The 19,088-nt window shown below is 41.1% G+C and overlaps 1 protein-coding gene across 2 annotated transcripts in view; it reads right to left on the reverse strand.

Annotated features, from left to right (window-relative positions):
* Fhip1a (FHF complex subunit HOOK interacting protein 1A) overlaps positions 1-19,088 on the reverse strand; it is a 239,295-nt gene that overhangs the window by 39,350 nt on the left and 180,857 nt on the right. For both annotated transcript variants that reach the window (XM_071614616.1, XM_027926778.2), the window contains one exon: positions 3,607-3,774. In XM_071614616.1, the coding sequence (XP_071470717.1) occupies positions 3,607-3,774 (168 nt within the window). The remainder of the gene's footprint in view (positions 1-3,606; positions 3,775-19,088) is intronic.

Below are 19,088 nucleotides of genomic sequence, written 5' to 3' on the forward strand. Positions count from 1 at the left end.
CACTGGTCCTTCACCTGCCATGCCTTTTTCTGCCTTCTCCAAGCCTAAATCCTTCTTATCCTCCAAGGCTCACTTCAGGCATCACCTCCCCTTGGAAATACTCATAATTCTGCCACCCAACCCCTCCTCCTCCCAGTCTCAGGTAGTCTTCTCACCTACTGCCACAGTAACCCCTGCAAATCGCCTTGAAGGGTGTTCAGCAGAGTGCTTTTTTCTTTTTATTACTGAACTGCAGGAGTTCTTTATTTATGTACAAGAATTATGCATATGTATAAAATTGCCTATCATTTTGTGGATTTATTTTCAATTTCTTGAGGGTGTCCTTGGAAGCACAGAGTTTTCATTTGATGATGTCCAGTTTATCTGTTTATTCTGTAGTTGCTCATACCTAAGAAACCACTACCAAGGCTACGAAGATTTACTCCTATGCTTTCTTTTAAGAGTTCTGTAGTTTTAGCTCTTATGTTGAGGTCTTTGATCTTTGATCTATTTCTAGGTTGACACATGTGGTGTGAGGAAGGAATTCAACTTCACTCTTCTGCATGTGGGTATCCAACTGTCCCATCTTTGTTTATTGAAAAGACTATTTTTTCCCCCACTAATTGATCTTGAAAGCCTTGTTAGAAGAAACCCATTGACAATGAAGTTGTGAGTTTAGTTCTGAAGCCTCAATTCTATTCCATCAATCTCTTTGTCTATCCTTTTACTAATACCATGCCGTTTTGATTGCCATCATTTTGAAGGAAGCTTTGAAATCTCAAATATTTACACCGAAACTGAACTCAATAGACATTCATGTTTCCCACCACCTAGTCCTGACCACCACTCCCCTCTCTACCTTCTGTTTCTGTGAGTTCAATTACTTGACATGCTTCAAGTGAATGGAATCATCATTCTTTTGTTGATCGGCTTACTTCACTTAGTACAATATCTTTAAGATTCATCCATGTTGTAGCCTCTCAACTGTTCTTTTTCCAATTTATTTTGGCTATTCTGAGTTCTTTGCATTTCCATATGAATTTTAGGATCAGTTCATCAACTTCATCAAAAAGGCCAGCTAGGAGTTTCACAGGGATGCATTACATTTGCAGATCCAACTGGGGAGTATTCCCATATCAACAATATCAAGTCTCCAGTATATGAAGATGCTTTTCCATTTATTTAAATCTTCTTTATTTCAACAATTTTTATAGTTTTCACAAGCATAAGTTTTATACTTTTTTGTGAGATTTATTCCTAAATATTTTATTCTTTATGATATTATTGTCAATAGGACTGTCTTCTTAATTGGATTTTTGGTGTGCTGAGTTCTATTAAACAGAAATAAAATTGACTTTTGTGTATTAATCTTGTATCCTCCAATCTTACTGACCTCATTATGAGTCCTAATAGCTTTCCAGTGTAGTCCTTAGTTTTTTACATAATATCATGTCATCTACAAATACAGATGATTTTACTCCCAATCTGTTTTCTTATTTAATTTTCCTGGCTATAACTTGAAGTATATAAGGAATAAAGCTGGTGAAGCAGGCTCTTATCTTGGGGGGAAGCTCTCTTCACTATCAAGTACACTGTTAATTCTGAGTCTTTCATAGATGTCCTGTATTAGATTTCATATGTTCTCTTATTTCCAGTGTGTTGAGTATGCTTATCATGTCAAATGTTGTGAAATGCTTTCTCTGTGTCTACTGAGATGATTATATGATTTTTTTCTTTATTCTGTTCATATGACATATTACATTAATTGATTTTCCAGTTTTATAGCAGCTTTGCAATCCTGGCTTACTAAATCCCACTTGGTCAGAGTGTATAATGCTTTTTAAATATTCTAGGTTCCATGTGCTAGTGTTTGTTGAGAATGTCTAAATTCATAATAGGTACTAGTCTGCAATTTCCTTGTGATAACTTTAGGTTTTCAAATCATAGACATGAGTTGGGATGTATTCCCTCCTGTTCTATTTTTGGAAGAGTGTGTCATAAATTTAGATTAATTATCCTCTTTTATAATTTGTTAAAAACAAAACATACAACATGAAATTGAACAAATTTGGGTTTTCTAAATGTACAATTCAGTAATGTAAAGTATCTGTTGCATATTGTTGTGCAACAGATCTCTAAAATATTTACAATGAAATTAAAACTCTGTAACCACTGAACAGCCACCCCTCATTCACCCCAACTCAGCTCCTGATGGCCCCGTTCCACTTTCTGTTTCTATAAAGTCTGACTGCTTTACATACCACATATGAATAGAATCACGTGGGTTCTCCTTTGTTGACTGGCTTCTTTCACTTAGTATAATATCCTCAGGTATCACCCTCAGCTTAATATCATCCATGTTGCAGCATCTCAAAGTGAATTCTCCTTTCCCTTGTGATTTTTTGGTTTGATCTACTAGTTATTTAGGAGTTTGCTATTTAATTTCTATATATTGGGGGATTTTTTTATTTCAATCCATTTTGATCAGAGAACATACTTTGCATAATTCCAATCCTTCGCAATCCACTGAAGCTTTTTATTTTTAAAAGTTTTTCAAAATAACTGGAACACTGAGGCTTTTCTTATGACAGAGCTCATGGTCTATCTTGAAGAATGCTCTATGCACACTGGGGAATAATGTGTATTCTTCCATTAGGTGGAATCGTAAATGAATATTTTCTCTAGTGTAACATCTTAATTTCTTTAACGATCTTTTCACTATATTTTGTATTATTAGTAGTTGCTCTAGTTCTTCTAATATGCTTAAATTTATCAGACTCTACTTTAGGTTTATGCTAAATTAGTTCCAGTGAAATACAGAAATTTTGCTCCCACCTAGCTCTATTCCTCTTCCCCTCTGTGTGAGATTACTGTTAACACATTACATCTATATGTTACAAACTCAAAGATACATTGTTCGATTATTATTGTTTTAAAACAATAATTACAACTACTGGAGAGAGGGTTATGATATGTGGCAGTAATAGCAATAGCAGGATTTTCAAAGGGAATCGGGGCTCCAAACTAAAGAGTCACCACCTAGCCACCTGTAATCCCAGTGACCCAGGAGGCTGAGGCAGGAGAATCGCAAGTTTGAGGCCAGCCTCAGCAACTTAGCCAGATCTTCAGCAATTTAGAAACCCTGTCTTAAAATTAAAAAAAAAAAAAAAAAATTTAAAAAGCACTGGGGATATAACTCAGTGGTGAAGTGACCCTGGGTTCCCAACTTCTCAGACTTTCACTTCAAAATATGCATGGAAAGAAATATGATCTCTAACATCCAGACTTGACACTGGTTCCTTGGTTTTACCTGGACTTAAGGTCTTATGTTCTCCAGAATCCTGCCCCTTAAGAAGTGCCTTCTGCTAATTCTACAGAAGAGCTAACTCAGACAAACCGAGAAAGATCTCCTGTGAAAAACAGTAAGTGGGAAGGCTCTTAATAGAATAATAAATCCAATTAATCTCTATACAATTAAAAAGAAGGTAATGGATGTGAGAGAAAAAGAAAAAAAGGGTGGGGGAAGACTAGGGAAGGAAAGAAGAGAGAATATTCATAATGTCATTACCAAAACAAACTCTCCCGGAATCCAAGTGACAAGTTCCCTTCCTCCTGGGCTCTCCTTACCCGAAATGGGGTGTTGATTCGGCTGGTGAGAGTGTCTAGAATGTGGACATTCTCGTGCTGGTGCAACAGGATAAACCGGAGGAAGATCTCAAGCAGTGCTGGCTCGGAGATACTGCGCAGGAAAAGGTCTAGGTAGGCGGTTGTGGTCATGACCTCCTCCACAGTCACCTGGGACGGAAGAGAGTGAGCACAGGTGAGTGCCTCTCCATGCTGCGACACTGCCTCCCCAAGCCCAGCACTGGCCACTGCAGGACAGGCGAGACAAAGGTGCCCACCACCTACTCACATGGCAGAACACCTCAGGCTGCCTCCAAGCTTCAATTCAATGAAAAAAAAAAGTGGAAAGAAGCAATTCAAGTGTTATGAAAACTCTACTCATCAGATACGGTTCAAATACGTGTAATCAAAAATGGGGAAAAAAGATTATGAAAAGTATTTACATGGTTAGTAAAGGGTTAATCAGAAAGTCTGATGTAACTTGTTTCATTATTAGTCATGCAATAAATATTTACTGGGATCTACTATGTAAAAGCAGCTGGAAACATGGAACATATTTTATATCCAGGAACATGGACCATAACAAACAAAATGATAATACAATAAAGTGCAAAGGAGAGGTACCAAGTGCTACAGATGATCAAACATGTTTCTGGAGAGTTTCAAGTCAACTTTTTATAGTATTATTACAAAGTACTACAAGCACTTACTACTTAATAAAGTAACTGTGACTTTTTATAATACAAATTAATATGTTCTAACCTATATGATTTTCCCCATGCAGTAAAATATCAATCTCTCAGTGAATAAGACTCTGAAGGGTCTAGTTTTTCAAAGAACTGAAGATATCATGCTTGAAGCATCAAAATCTGAACCTTAAACATTTTGATTGGGGCCAGATGCTATGGCACATGCCTGTATTCCCAGCGGCTCTGGAGGCTGCGGAAGGAGGATCATGGTTCAAAGCCAGTCTCAGCAACTTAGCAAGGCCCTAAGCAACTCGGTGAGACCCTGTCTCTAAATAAAACACAAAATAGGGTGGGAGATGAGGCTCAATGGTTAAGTGCCCCTGGGTTCAATCCCTGGTACAAAAAAAAATTTCTTTTTGGAAATTTTTTAAGGAGCACATGCTTCTTTATTCTCCTAAAAGTGTGACGTAACATATGTCTTAATGATTAGCAGTCACTGCCAGGGTCATCACTTGCTCTACCTGGGTACAGAAACATCCAGACTCAAATGCAAGAAAATCACCAAAGAAATGGTTTGAGCTTTCAGATTCCAAAAGGCACACCCTGGAAATCTTAGAAAGCTCCCTGCCGTGAGTCCAATGGACTTGATTCCAAATGAAACAGAGGGCAATACTTTTTGAGGGATTATATTGTCTCTTTTCTGGTTTATCTTCTTTCTTCCTCCCTTTAAAAGTGGTAGCTATCACTTTATTATACTATTACTGTGCTTTTCCTTTTATACTACATTCCTCTTCCACTTTTAATTCTCAGCTTTCAAAACCCACAGATGAGTTTAGAAACCAGATGTCCAGAGCTGCTAGATACGTGCAGATAGGCCCTGAGTGATACATCTGTGCGTAAACGCTTGGCACTATCTATTTTGGCTGTTCAAGTTACTTTTTTAAAAGTTCTTGGTGTTCAGCTGTTCTAGAAAGATGAGTCCAGGTGGATAAGATATTACCAAATCAGCAGTCTGCTTTCTTTATTCTAAACAAGGCATGCTTGTGAAGTCCATTTGTATTTGCTCTTCTAGAATCTACTCAAACTCACACGGCAGTTCCCCAAGTGGCCTGGGCAAAGCCCCAGAGTACAGACTTCCCCCAGGTCGGCACCACCAGTGGGAGCCTCAAAATTCAACATGCCATGCTCATCTGACTGTCTTGAAAGTAGCCTGTAGCCCAAACACACCTGTGGAAACAGGGAAGCATCAAGCACTTGGCAGGTGCCCACACTGAGAGGAGTGCTTCTCCTAAACTGCTCCTGCTCCTCCAACAAACTGCTTCTGTCCATGCGATTCCTATGTGCGTGGCACTTCTAATGCTGTCCCAGGACACACTGTGTCTTTTTCTTCATTACTCCAGTCCCGTGTCCAAACCTGGTATACAGTCAGTACTTACTCCTGAGTGAACAATAGCCCCTAAGGATCTAGTGATTTACATTTGCCAGAGTTGAGCTTATCTTTAAGTTCTTACTTATTTTCTATGTGTATCCTGACAGCCCAGAAAACTAAGGACTTTTTTGGGGGGTGCGGGGGTGGGTGAAGGTGCTGGGGATTGAACACAGGGCCTTGCAAGTGCGAGGTAAGCACTCTGCCACTAACTTACGCCCCCAGCCCAAAAAACTTTCTTTTATAAATAACTCTAAAATAATGGGTGTCATGAAGCATACCTAGGGGCAAATGAACCCAACCACTCCAAACATGTAGTCCCATTATCTCACATCCACTTGACTACTGCAACCTTGGGCTGTTCAGCAGAAAGTTAATCCAAAATGATTTAGGCAGAAGTCTAATTTCCTAGTGAGCCTGATCACTAGAAAAAAAGTACAACTGTGTAATCCTTCCAAATAGGCCACGTGTGCAGTTCTTTAATACCATAGTTTCAACTTAACTACCGACACAGCTGAACTGACATGTCACGCAGAATTCAAGGAGCTGCTTTTGTACCAATCATGCATCATCAGATTTTCCCCCTTAAGTTACACATGACCTTAATAAGCTCAAAAGCCCAGCAATAAACTCCTTAGAACATAAGCCCAAGTCTTGGGGGGCTAACATGAAAGGAGGGCATTAAGCAGCTATTGTTTACTACTCTTAGGCTGAATAAATGGAAGATTTGATTTCTTTTTAGAAATCAAAGCTGTCATTAATAAGCTAAGAGGATTTAAGGGAGACTTGGAGGAGCAGGGTTTACATAACAGGCTATAAATATTAAAGACCCAATTTCACTAAGTATCAAGTTGCAAACTCTTTATAAATCAAGGTCACACTCACCTTAAACTAATACTCTAACCAGGAAAATCTGGTTCCCTTCCCATCTCTTCTCCCCACCACGTCCTGGGAGCCTTTAGAAGCCTTTTATCCAGGAAAATCTTCTCCTGCCCCATTATCTTACTTTCAGAAACTTTTTCTAATCCCTCCCAATAGGCAACCTCCTGAACAAGGATGAGACCAGAGCCTGAGTGTGATCACTTGAGAGCTGACGAGAAACCACCAGAGGAAAGATGCTCTGCTGTGCAGAATGTAACGCGGAATCCTCCACGACGGCCCTGACGTGGCAGGAGTCAGACAGGAAGACAGCAGACCTCGTGCTCCAGGGACAAAGGACACTGAGTGTGAGTGTAGGGAAGACCATGTCTCACAGATGACCCCAACGTCCACTGACTGGTTCCCACATGAACTGCAGGTAGGTATGAGCTTACACAGAAACCGCACCTTAGCACCACATCACATCAGTAATAAAGTTTAAGGATACGAATGTTACTTCATACCAACAGCGGACCACAATGACCAAAATGGCCTAAAGAAAACTGGGTTTCCTCAAATAACTGTCCTTGGCAAGATAAGGACAATTAGACCTTCAGAACCCATCTGTGTGAGCACTCTGATGTGCTTATTTTTCAGACCAAGTTCGAGAAGAGGTCTCTGACTTAGGTACCTGATTTTATTAGTCAAGTCCAATTTCTATCCATCCTTTGAAATAAAATCTTCACCCATTTTCTCTGACCTCCTCCAGCCCTTGTCTGGGTCCCTCTTCATGCCAGGTGCCTTTGCTAATCTCCTAAATGGGTGCTTTTGAAAGGACAGTTTCACACCCAAGAGTGGGTGAGTGGATTCAATGTATTATTGGTTCACTAACAGTTTAGACTAGATTCAAACAGAAAATGTTAACATACACTGATTGTAGTAAGAGCAAGTGCTGTTTTGTGAAACATTTGCACATATATTTTGTTGGAAATACATAAAATTCAGTATCATTTATATGTGCTTTGCTCATATTTCCAGTAAATATATATATGTATATGCACAGATCTATACATGTACATATGAAAATGCACAAAACACATTTCTGACCACAAGGAGTCGAGAACATCTGGCACAATTCCCATTCTATCACCCACCAGCTTGTCCCCAGGGCCTATCCTCCAGGATATAACCCAACATGCTCTGGCCTGGAAGAAGTGCACACATGCTTGATATCAGTCCTCCGAACAGTATATCAACTGAGTTTTCAGTCAACTTAACTCCTTTTTACCTTTGCCTAAGAACTCCAAGTGTATCTTTTTTATTAGAATTTCAAGTTTTTCATAAATGGACAGTTTGTTTTCTTTTTTAAAAGGAGATGGGTGGAGGAGGTGACACCATGTGTCACCTTCCACTTCTATAAAATCAAAACTCTATAAAAAAAAAAAAAAATTAAGGCCAGACCCAGGCGCAGCCATCATGCCCACAATTGCAGCAGCACATTAACTTAATGCGTAGGAGTGAAATTGAGCATACAGACATCCTGACCTTTCTGTAATCAGCTCTAGTTGGGCAACTCCATTTGCATCTAAATTAGCACCAGAATCCTCCCTATAATGGCTGGTTTATGTGTGTCCTGGAAAATAAATTTCCCACCTGCTAATTGTTTTTCGGTGATCCAGTCACATTGCAGCAAACAGATGGATCCTACCTTCTGTCACTCAGGTGGGTGGCAGGCAGTGGGGTTGGGTGACTGTGGCACCCTCTCCAAGTTAGAAGCCACTTTTCCTTGGCTTTTCTTTTGATGTCAGAGGAGAAAACTAGCTAACAGCTGGTTCTGGTGGGTCATCTATGAGTCCTTTACCCCTAGTGGCTTCAACCAAAGTGAGGAAACAGGTGAGACCTAGGAGAACGTGGCTCAGGCACAGCAGCAGAGGAGAAAGGAATGCTGGGGCTGGACCGGCCAAGACAGGGGTGAACCGGTCTGCAGAGAGGACGGGGTGCAAGCCCAAGGCTGGTCCACCCACGCAGGCAAGGGCAGCAGCTTGAGGGACTCCAAGGACACCGAGCGCCCACAGAACATTCAAGTACAGAAAGGGAAGTCACAGACGCCCTGGCTCTCAGTGGGCAGCCCCTCAGTTCCAGCCAAAAACTCAGGACAGAAAACGTTCAATCATTCAAGGTCTGAAAATAGTCTGCGTTGATGATTCAGGCTTCCTCCCTCCAGGCCCCCTCATGCTTCCCTTCTGCTCCTGGACCTCAAGGCCACAGACTACTGATGCCACCGCCAGAGGCAGGCTGGGGAAGTGAGTGGAGGTGACATTCAAAGTCAGTAAGTTTGGTTATTTATTCCCGAAATATCTGAGAACGGAGGAAATGAAAATGAAGGCTACACTGAGGACTTGGGCAACATAAATTGAAAACATACAGTGAAAATAAAGCCAGCGCCTGCCCCTTTCCCGGCATTTCTTCAAAGCATCTGTGATACATCAAACACGGAAGTATAACAAACTATACCTTCAGGGAGAAAAGGGCAACAGGGAACAAATGGCTTTTCAGGGCCCTTCCAGCCCCTGTGTGGAGAAGCCCCTCTCCATCTTCCCAGTGGAAAGTGGGGCTGGGGTGACCGGGGGGAACCCGGCATTAGAGACACGGGCGGGGGGGGGGGGGGGGGGGGGCACAGTGCCACCCTTTGTGCCGCAGCAATGGTGGCACTTCCTGGACCAGGAGGCTTCCTCACCAAGCGCATGCTCTCCATGACTGCAGCTGGCCCAAGTGTGATGTGTGTGATTTAACACTGTTCCTACACACCACCCTCCCCAAAGGACACTCCTATAACTTGGGTTTGATTTTTGTAGTTTCCCATTTTGTTCTCAGTAGAGATGGCTTTGCCATGAGTATTGTCAATTGTTACAAATGCTACTCCTTTGGGGGTTCTTAGCTTTTACACTTCCTGGCAATGGGAAGGTAGCAGGGATGGCGCGCTTCAACAGACATTTGTCAAGCCCATGTGAAAGCTCTGTGTTAAATGCCGGGGACAGACAGTGCTTTGCTGTTGTATACAGAAGCCAAAAGCAGTGTGAAATTCCAACATCTAAACCCTCAAGAGTTCTATCCTGGGGTTATGGAGTGATGTTAGCCTTTCAGAGAATATTGCTGTCAGCACTGAGTAGAAAAGGAGATTTGGGAGGAAACAGGGAGTGGAAGATAGGAGAGTGTGGTTTTCAGAAAAGAACACAAGCTTTGTAGCTAGACAGACTCAAGTTCAAGTCCTAACATTCATTACCTGCATGATCTTGATTGTGTCATTTAATCTATTTGGGCCTGCGTCCTCCTCTGTAAAATGAATAGTCCACTATCTTTCAGAGTACTGAGAGGATTAAAGACAACAGGCATAAATTTCAATACAAAGAGTCTCAGTAAAAGATGACTATTATTTTCTGTTTGGGGGCATTAGTTTAAAATACACCCAATTGGGGCAAAAAAAATGACAAATGTAATCTGTGTCTGTCTGTTCATATTTGGGGAGATGTACAATAGCTCTTATAAAAAATGTGCTTTTTTATTTCCACTCCTCTCCCCCATTCCTCTCAAGCATTTTTCAGAATTAGGAGTATTATGGTTTGGATGTGAGGTGTATCCCCCAAAAGCTCACGTGTGAATCAATGCAAGATGGTTCAGAGGAGAAATGAATGGGTTGTAAGAGTCTTAACCCAATCAGTTATTTAATCCCCTGGTAGGGATTAACTGAGTGGTAACTGAAGTGGTGGGGTGTGGCTGGAGGAGATGGGAATTGGGGTATGGCTTTCTGTATATATATATATTGGTATCTGGAGGGTGGAGTCTTTCTCTGCTTTCTGATCCTCATGTGAGTTAGTTCTCTCTGCCACACTCTTCTGCCATTATGTCCTGCCTTACTTTGAGCACCAAGGAATGGAGTTGACCTCTTATGGACTGAGACCTCCGAACCACAAGCCCTCAAATAAACTTTTCCTCCTTTAAAATTGTTCTGGTCAGATCCTTTAGTCAAAGCAGCGAAATAGCTGACTAAAACAAAGAGATGCTAACATGGTCACAGGAAACAGGCTGAGACAGTCCCAAGGAATAAGTGTGTCCTAGAACAAGCTGGAGTTAGAGGGGACACAGGAACCCTCTAAAACATTTCTTCTTCTATATTTGCCAATGTGGGCCCATTTAGACCTTGCTCTACCCCCAACAGGTCCAGTTGACCAATATTTGAGAGCAGAAATACAGCTGTCATTGCCAGCAAAAATGGCCTGATGTCCACAGGGTCCACACTGCAACCACAGCTGGCCAAGATGAAGGGTCACTGCTCTCATATATTTTTGTCTCTTGTCCATCATAAACCACTCTCTCTCTCTCTCTGAATAGTGAACAAAGGGCTACAGCTTCCTTTTCTGCAGTTGGTATGAGTCATGTGTATCCTATGACTTGATTATAACTCATCAAAGTACAATCAAATATATGATCCGCCACAAAGGTCACTTGATTCCCCCATTCCCATTTACTGTTTCAGAAAGCTTCGTTTTGATTCAAACGTCCTAGTTGCAATGTGAAAAACAATAAAAATAGCAAACCCTTGACAGTTGTTGAGCACCTTCTGTTTATTTAGGGGCTCTGCTAAGCATACTGTTTCGGGGCTTTGAGACCACACAATCTGATGGGAACTGATTCCAGATGAACGGAGCAGGAAGGATCCTAACTGAAAGGGCAGGGGGCAAGCTCACAGAATCACCCCAGGCTGGGACCAGCTCAGAGAGGAAAGCAGGTCTGAGGACAGACAGCTGGGACACAGGCACCCATGCAGCCTCCTCTAAACTCAGAGCAGCTCACGGGGCTTCTTGTGGCAACACAGCTCAGGAGTAGCTCAAAGTCTTTTGAATCAGAAGAATCATTCCTCATTACAAAAGGAGATTCTACCTGCTGCCTTTCAACTGCGCTTTGCCTTGCCCTCCTCCCCTCAAGAAATGGTGATGGAGAAATGCTACTCCCCAAAGTCAACTAGCTTTCTTTCTTTCTGGGGATTGAACCCAGAAGTACTTTACCACTGAGCACCCACTGAGTCCTTTTTATTTTTTAGATAGGGTCTCCCTAAATTACTGAGGCTAGCCTCAAACTTGCAGTCTCCTGTATCTGCCTCCCAAATCACTGGGATTACAGGGATGCACCACTGCACTTGACTCAACTTTCTTTCCTATTCTGGAATTCTTATTAAACCCCTTAGCTTCCAAAGTCTAGGCTAAGTCAATTCTCTTTCTCAGTTTTCTTAATGCTTTTAAGATTGTAAACTTTCTTCAGAAACTGCATCTGACCTACAGTGAGTTCTCAAAGGATCTGATGTACCATCAGACACTCAAAGAACAATCAATAAATGTGTTAAGATGGAAATCAGTAGCCCTGTTGCTAGGGGAAAAAAAAAAACAAAACACTTGGTTTTCATGTTGGGGGATGCCTTCATTAACAGGGCAGTTAGTTAATCTGATAATACTTAAACAACAGAGGAAATTTTCTATTTATAGAAAATAACTCTTTATGCAAAATAAAAAGCTTAATTCATGGGACAGTCTTGAATTATGGCAACCTGGAAAAGAGATCCACTGGGAAAAAAGACATGCTTCTGTGGTCTCCCCCATTCCTCTTTCTAATGAATGAGACAGTCCTACTGAATTCAGACGAGAAGGACTTTCAAGCCAACCCTAGAGGGGAAACGGTGTATGGGCCAGAGTCTCCAACAGCAGGTCCCTAGGTGGAAAGGTGGCCTCTCATGCCTGCTGCTCTACCCCCAGCAACTCGGTCGGCCTCTGGACTAAATGCAGCATCCAGAGACGGAATTTTAAATTCAGACCAGCCTTCCTAGTTAGCAAAAGTATAACGAAAGCAAGTTCTGATGATAAAAGACTGTTTTCACTCCTGGATTATGTTCCATGAGCCACAGAAAGACCTCAACACAATGAGAAGACAGAAAACAGGCAGGTGTCTGCCCAACAAATTCAACAATTCTAGTCATTGTGGTCATTTTTCTCTGTTATCCCAAACCTGCTGATCATCTGGCACTGGTTAATCACAGAAGAGCCCTGTCAGAAAGCAAGTCCAACACGGAAATGAGGAGAGAGGGGGCCCTTCAAGTTAGTGTGGGGCGAGGGAAAATTAGAGCAGGAAGGGAGAATAACAGGCTTAACTCCTTTTTGCGTTTTCCTTGCTTTTTGGTTTTCTTATGACTACCTGAAGAAAAACTTGCAGGGCATTTGTTGGTGATAAATTTTTAATGTTCTCTTAGGAGAGTACAGGGAGAGAATAAGGGATTCACACCAACTTTCAGACCAGATCTCCCTCCTCTCTCTACACTTGTTTCCGAGGCAAATACCACCTGGCTTCCTTAGATAAGGTGGGGTTTTGTGTGAGTTTCTTTATTTTTTTTTAATTTCTCTGAGTGTTGGGAGGGTGGGGCCTTCCCTATCTTTTCATAGTTCTGATACTTAAGAACCGAATCCTTTGGTACAGCATTATCTCCCTCATGCACTTGTTGAAATTTTTTTTTAAAAGAAAGAAATCTCATTTCCCACTTCAAATCAAAAGTAAATGTAAGCTTAATTTATAACCCTAATTTCCTCTCCTACAATGGGAAAGAAGTGACATGTGGCATTGCAGAGAGGTCAGAGAGGAGGCCGTGCAGCACCGGGCCAAGCGCTACACATTCTGCCTATGTGGTGTGGTAAGACCCTGAATGTCCTCTGTCACCTGCCTTCTACAACATGAAAAATTATAAACCTAGGTGAGATGAGCTGTAATAGGAGAAGGGGCAGAATCAGGCATGGCGAGGGTCAACACTCATGACCACCTCTAGGCTTCCTGAGACCTTGCCTCTGAGCCAAGGCCAGCCCATGTAGGGCTTTCCACATGTTAGTAAAAGAGTAGCCCCTAGGCCCACGGTTCGATAAGCAAATGACTTAGCCCGAGCAGAAGGTGACTTCTGCCAATTAAATAAAGGTTCCCCTTTCCTAAGGGTGGACACAGTCCCATGCCAGGGCACAAAGTCTGGCAAGAGAAATGTGAACTCCATCTCTTCTATTCGCAACCTCAGCAGGTGCTGCAGGACTCCATGCAGGGTCCTCCAAGCCTTTCCAAGGATTAGAAAAGAAACTTCTCGCTTCCCATCAAGGAAACAAAACCTGATCAACATGTAAGAAGCCCTGAGGTTTGTGGCAGGCACGATTCAATGTCTTCCCAGTATTCGTTCTCCTGTCCTTCCTTAAGAAGAAACTTTGACTTGATAGCGTAAAAACAAAACCAAAAAAATGCTTGCTTTGCCTCTAGATGTGGCTGTCCATGTCCTGGCCACAACTTAAACAGAAGTGATGTGTGGAGCTTGGAAGGACCATTCAGGGGATTTTCCCTACAGCTAACCCTTGTGCAAGCCAACAGGGGGTTTCCCTGAAAACAGGACATTCGCAGTGTAAGTAAATTTTAACAGAGATCTCCTCCCCCACCTTTAGAGCAGTGCCTGGATATAATGGGTATTCAAAATGTCTGCTGAATGAATTCATGTAAATGAAGGTTTCATAATAAGAGCAGCTAATATGTGCAGTTCATAATAAAGCAGAAGAGGAATGTGAAGATCAATCCAGTAACCATTCTCAATACCCCTCCCAGCACAGCAATGGGGTTTCCAAACTTCTTTTAACCATGATTCATCATCAGAAATAAACTTAACGGTAACACACAATACTTTCCAGTATGGAGTACAGTACATCTGATACTTTCTATTTTATTCTATTTCAAGTGCTAATTGTTATCTGCCAAATTGACTCCCTAATTCATTAACATGATGACTATTTGAAGACACTGCTTAAGCTTATATACAATTACACGGATTATATATACATCAATTTTGCTAAATAAGAGTCAATGTCAACAGTTCATATTTTAATTAAAAATCTTAAATTTTTATAATGAAACCACCAAAACACTGTGCTTATTTAGTTGTTAATTCTGCACAAGAGCTAAATGTGACCCTGATGCCCTGAGAACTCTACAATCCAAAGCAATTCACAGAGCCATCCTGGGAAAGGCTGGCCTGGGACACGGGGCCTACAGCCGCTCAGGTGACTTGCCATTCATCTCCCGCCTCCAGTCCACACTGGCAAAGGGCATCGCCATCCTCTCCCAGGACTCAGCGGCCCTCCCCCATGCTGGCTCCGCCCCCAGCATCTACCCTGATGGTTCAGCACTCGCCTTCCCTGCTCCTTCCCTTTGCTGATCAGGGAACCACCAATGAGCCTATCTCTAAGCCATGATTCTCTCGGGTCTACAGATAGTCTAAAGACGACAAAGGCATCAAGGGGCGGTAGAAAAGGCTCTGTAGTGGGAATATAAGATACCTGCATTTTCACCCTTAGCATCTGAGGACCACAGCAAGTCATGTGATATGCTTCAGACTCACATCCTCTGCTCCCCACCGCCACAGGGAGACCTGTCATATAGAAGGTCAATGGTGAGAAGTAGTGAAAGCATCTGTGAAAAGTGCCTTCCTGCACAGACTTTGGTGAAAGCAAAAAGAAGGGAGGCTCTGTAAGATAATGGAAAAGCACTATGGGACACTTAAGGACCACCTAATGCGACATGAAGCCACCATCTAAACACTCTACAGCTAAGCTAATGTCAAAGAACTAATTTCCATATGTTGAACCAACCTTGCATCCCTGGGATGAACCCCACTTGATTGTGGTGCACTATCTATTTAATATGTTTTTGTATGCGATTTGCCAGAATTTCACTGAGAATTTTTGTGTCTATGTTCATCAAGGATATTGGTCTTAAGTTTTCTTTCCTTGATGTGTCTCTGCCTGGTTTTGGTATCAGGGTGATGTTAGCCTCATAGAATTTGGAAGGATTCCCTCCTTTTCTATTTCATGGAATAATTTGAGGAGTATTGGTATTAGTTCTTCTTTGAAGGTCTTGTAGAACTCAAGCTGAGAATCCATCTGGTCCTGGGCTTTACTTTGTTGGTAGGCTTTTGATGGCATCTTCTATTCCATTGCTTAAAATTGATCTGAATAAACTGTGTATGTCCTCCTGATTCAGTTTGGATAGATCATATGTTTCTAGAAATTTGTCAATGTCTTCAAGATTTTTCTATTTTATTGGAGTATAAATTTTCAAAATAATTTCTGATTATCTTATGTATTTCAATAGTGTCCATTGTGATATTTCCTTTTTCATCATGAATTCTAATAATTTGAGTTTTTTCTCTCCTCTTCATTAGCGTAGCTACAGGTTTAGCAATTTTATTTATTTTTTTAAAGAACAAACTTTTCATTTTGCCAATTTTTGAATTACTTCTTGCTTTTCAATTTCATTGATTTCAGTTCTGATTTTAATTATTTCCTGTTTTCTACTACTTTGGGTGTTGATTTCTTCTTTTTCTAGGGCTTTGAGATGTAATGGTAGGTCATTTATTTGTACATTTTTTTATTCTTTTAATGAATGAGCTTAATGCAATGAACTTTCCTCTTAGCACTGCTTTCATAGTGTCCCAGAGATTTTGATATGTTGTATTGTTGTTTTCATTTACCTCTAAGAATTTTTTACCTCCTCCCTGATGTCATCTGCTATCCATTGTTCATTCAATATCATATTATTTAGTCTCCAGAAATTGGAGTAGCTTCTATTTTTTATTTTATCATTGATTCCTAATTTTATTCCATTATGATCTACTAGAATACAGGATAGTATCTGTATTTTTTTTTCTGAGAGTTGCTTTGTGGCATAACATATTGTCTATTTTGGAGAAGGATCCATATGCTGCTGAGAAAAGGTATATTCACTCAATAAAAGATAAAATACCCTATATCTGTCTGTTAAGTCTAAATCATTGATTGTATCATTGATTTCTACAGTTTCTTTGTTTAGTTTTTGTTTGGAAGATCTATCCAGTGGTGAGAGAGGTGTGTTAAAGTCACCCAGTATTATTGTGTTTTGGTCTATTTGCTTCTTGAAATTGAAAAGGGTTTGTTTGATATACATAGATGGAAACCCCTGCTTGTTTGCACAGTCCATGTGAGTGATATGTTTTTTTACCACCAACTTTTCACCTTCAATCTGTGGCTGTCTTTTTCTGTAAGATGAGTCTCTTGAAGACAGTATACTGTTTGTTTGTTTGTTTGTTAATTCAGTCGATGTCTTTTAATTGATGAATTTAGGGTATTAACATTCAGGGATATTATTACATTTCTGGTTATTTTGGTTTATTTTTGGTTTTTAACTTGACTTGGTTTCTCCTTTGATTGGCTTTTCCTTTAGAGTAGTTTTTCCCTTTGCTGATTTTCATTGTTGTTTTTCATTTCCTCCTCATGGAATATTTTGCCAAGAATGTTCTGTAGTATAGCCTTTCTTAGTGTAAGGTTTCATTTTTTTCATTATCAAATCTGAAGCTTAATTTTGCTGGATATAAGATTCTTGGTTGGCATCCATTTTCTTTTAGAGCTTGGTATATATTGTTCCAGTATTTCCTAGCTTTGATGGTCTGGGTTGAAAAATCTGCTGAGATTTGAATTGGTTTCCCCCATAAGTAATCTGAAATTTTTCTCTTGCACCTTTTAAAATTCTACTTTTATTCTGTATGCTAGGCATTTTCATTATAATGTGCTTTAGTGCAAGTCTGTTGTAATTTTGTACATTTGGTGTCCTGATTGCCTCTTGTATTTGATTTTCCAGGAAATTCATGCTTGGGAAATCTTCTGATATTATTTTATTGAAGAGACTGTGCATTCCTTTGGTTTGTATCTCTATACCTTCCTCTATCCCAATAATTCTTAGATTTTTGTCTTTTCCTGTTGTCCCATAATTCTTGGAGGTTCTGTTCATGGTTTCTTATCATCTCCACTGTGTGGTCAAGTTTATTTTCAAGATTATTTACTACCTGTATTTCCTCTCTTTTCTCTTTGTTGGAGTGATCAATTGTTGCCTGTATTTGCTCTCTTAAAATTATGTACATTCTGAACTCCTTCTCTGACGTTTCATCTACTGTGCTATCAATGGATTCTATCATTGTGGCATCTTAGTTTGTTCCAGGTATGTCTTCCCTTGTTTTTTCATGTTGTCTGTGTGTCTTTCTCTCTAGCAGTGCAGATCCAAGGTATTACAGTTTCTAGTGTCCCTGCAGGTTACCAATACCTCTCCTTTAAGGGGGAGATCAATATTTACAGCACCCAATGCAAACACTATGCAGCCTTAAACCAAAAGGCTCCTGTTTAGATTATTACCGTTTTGTCATAATAAACAGAGATGACATGTTTGGTGAATGTCTACTATACAAATAGTAGGTTTGCATAAGGGTCTACAGTTTCTAATGGTGGACAAAGAGGGTGGGTGTAGGATGTGAGATTTATGAGGTAGGAGGTGAGACTGTAGAGGTATTAGTTCACAGGAAGAGTGAAAGAGGAATCAGGAGAAGTAGGCTAGCAGGGACACCTCTGGTGTCACCAGACCTGCAGGGACCTTGGTGATAGTCTTTCAGGTCCTGATTGTTGTCTCTAGATGGAAGCAGTTTGGGAGAGCCATGCGTTTGTAGATGGGGGGCCATAGCACGGTCACCACTCCTCTTCCTCCTCCTCTCCACCCCCTCCTCCATGCACGGTTGATCCTCCTCCTCTTCCTCCTCCTCCTCCGTGTACACAGTCACTGCTCCTCCTCCTCCCTAATATCAAAGAACTGGAAGACTGTCTGTGCTGTGGCCTTACTTCTCTGACAACCCTGAAGCTTGAAGACTCTGAATTTCTTTCCAAATTGTGAGCCTTCATTTCTCAGTTGTAAAGTGATAATGAGGAACCAGATGGCATACCTTACTGGCTCCAAAATTCTGAGGTTCTCTTAATTCCATGTTAGCAACATAAAACTAAAAGGAAATGTTAGCTCTTTGCCTTGGTGATTTTATTTTCCAGGATAACCTACACACTGCTCCATTCTAATGGAGCAAGAAGGGTGCTCACTGCTTTTTTTTTAGTTGTAGGTGGACAAAATACCTTTATTTTATTTATTTTTATGTGGTGCTAAAGATGGAACCCAGTGCCTCACACACGCTAGGCAAGCGCTCTACCACTGAGCCACAGCCCCAGCCCCTCACCACTTCTTTTGCTACATTTATTTAGCCAACTGCATGTTTATGGAGTGCTTTGCATGTGTACTATATAGGAGCAGCTGAGGACAAACTGAAGTACTAGAAGCTTCTGTCCCTCAAGGTACTCTCAGCAGACAGCTGTCAAAGCTCATGTGAGGACACAAAGGCTAAGTTCATGGCACAGGAGAGCTTGGTGGCAGATTAGAGATGAAAGAAATCAGTGTGTGTCTAACTGCAAGGCTTTCACCAGTGTGGGGCTTGCACAGGGAATTTACAGACAGATCCGTGTTGGACAGACAGTCTGGATAAACAGGGAGTAGAAAGACTGCTCCAGCAGGAACAAGGAAATAAGAAACGGTCTGTGCAGAGAACAATGACT

The sequence above is a fragment of the Marmota flaviventris genome, chromosome 7, assembly GCF_047511675.1.
Source record: "Marmota flaviventris isolate mMarFla1 chromosome 7, mMarFla1.hap1, whole genome shotgun sequence".
NCBI lineage: Eukaryota > Metazoa > Chordata > Mammalia > Rodentia > Sciuridae > Marmota > Marmota flaviventris.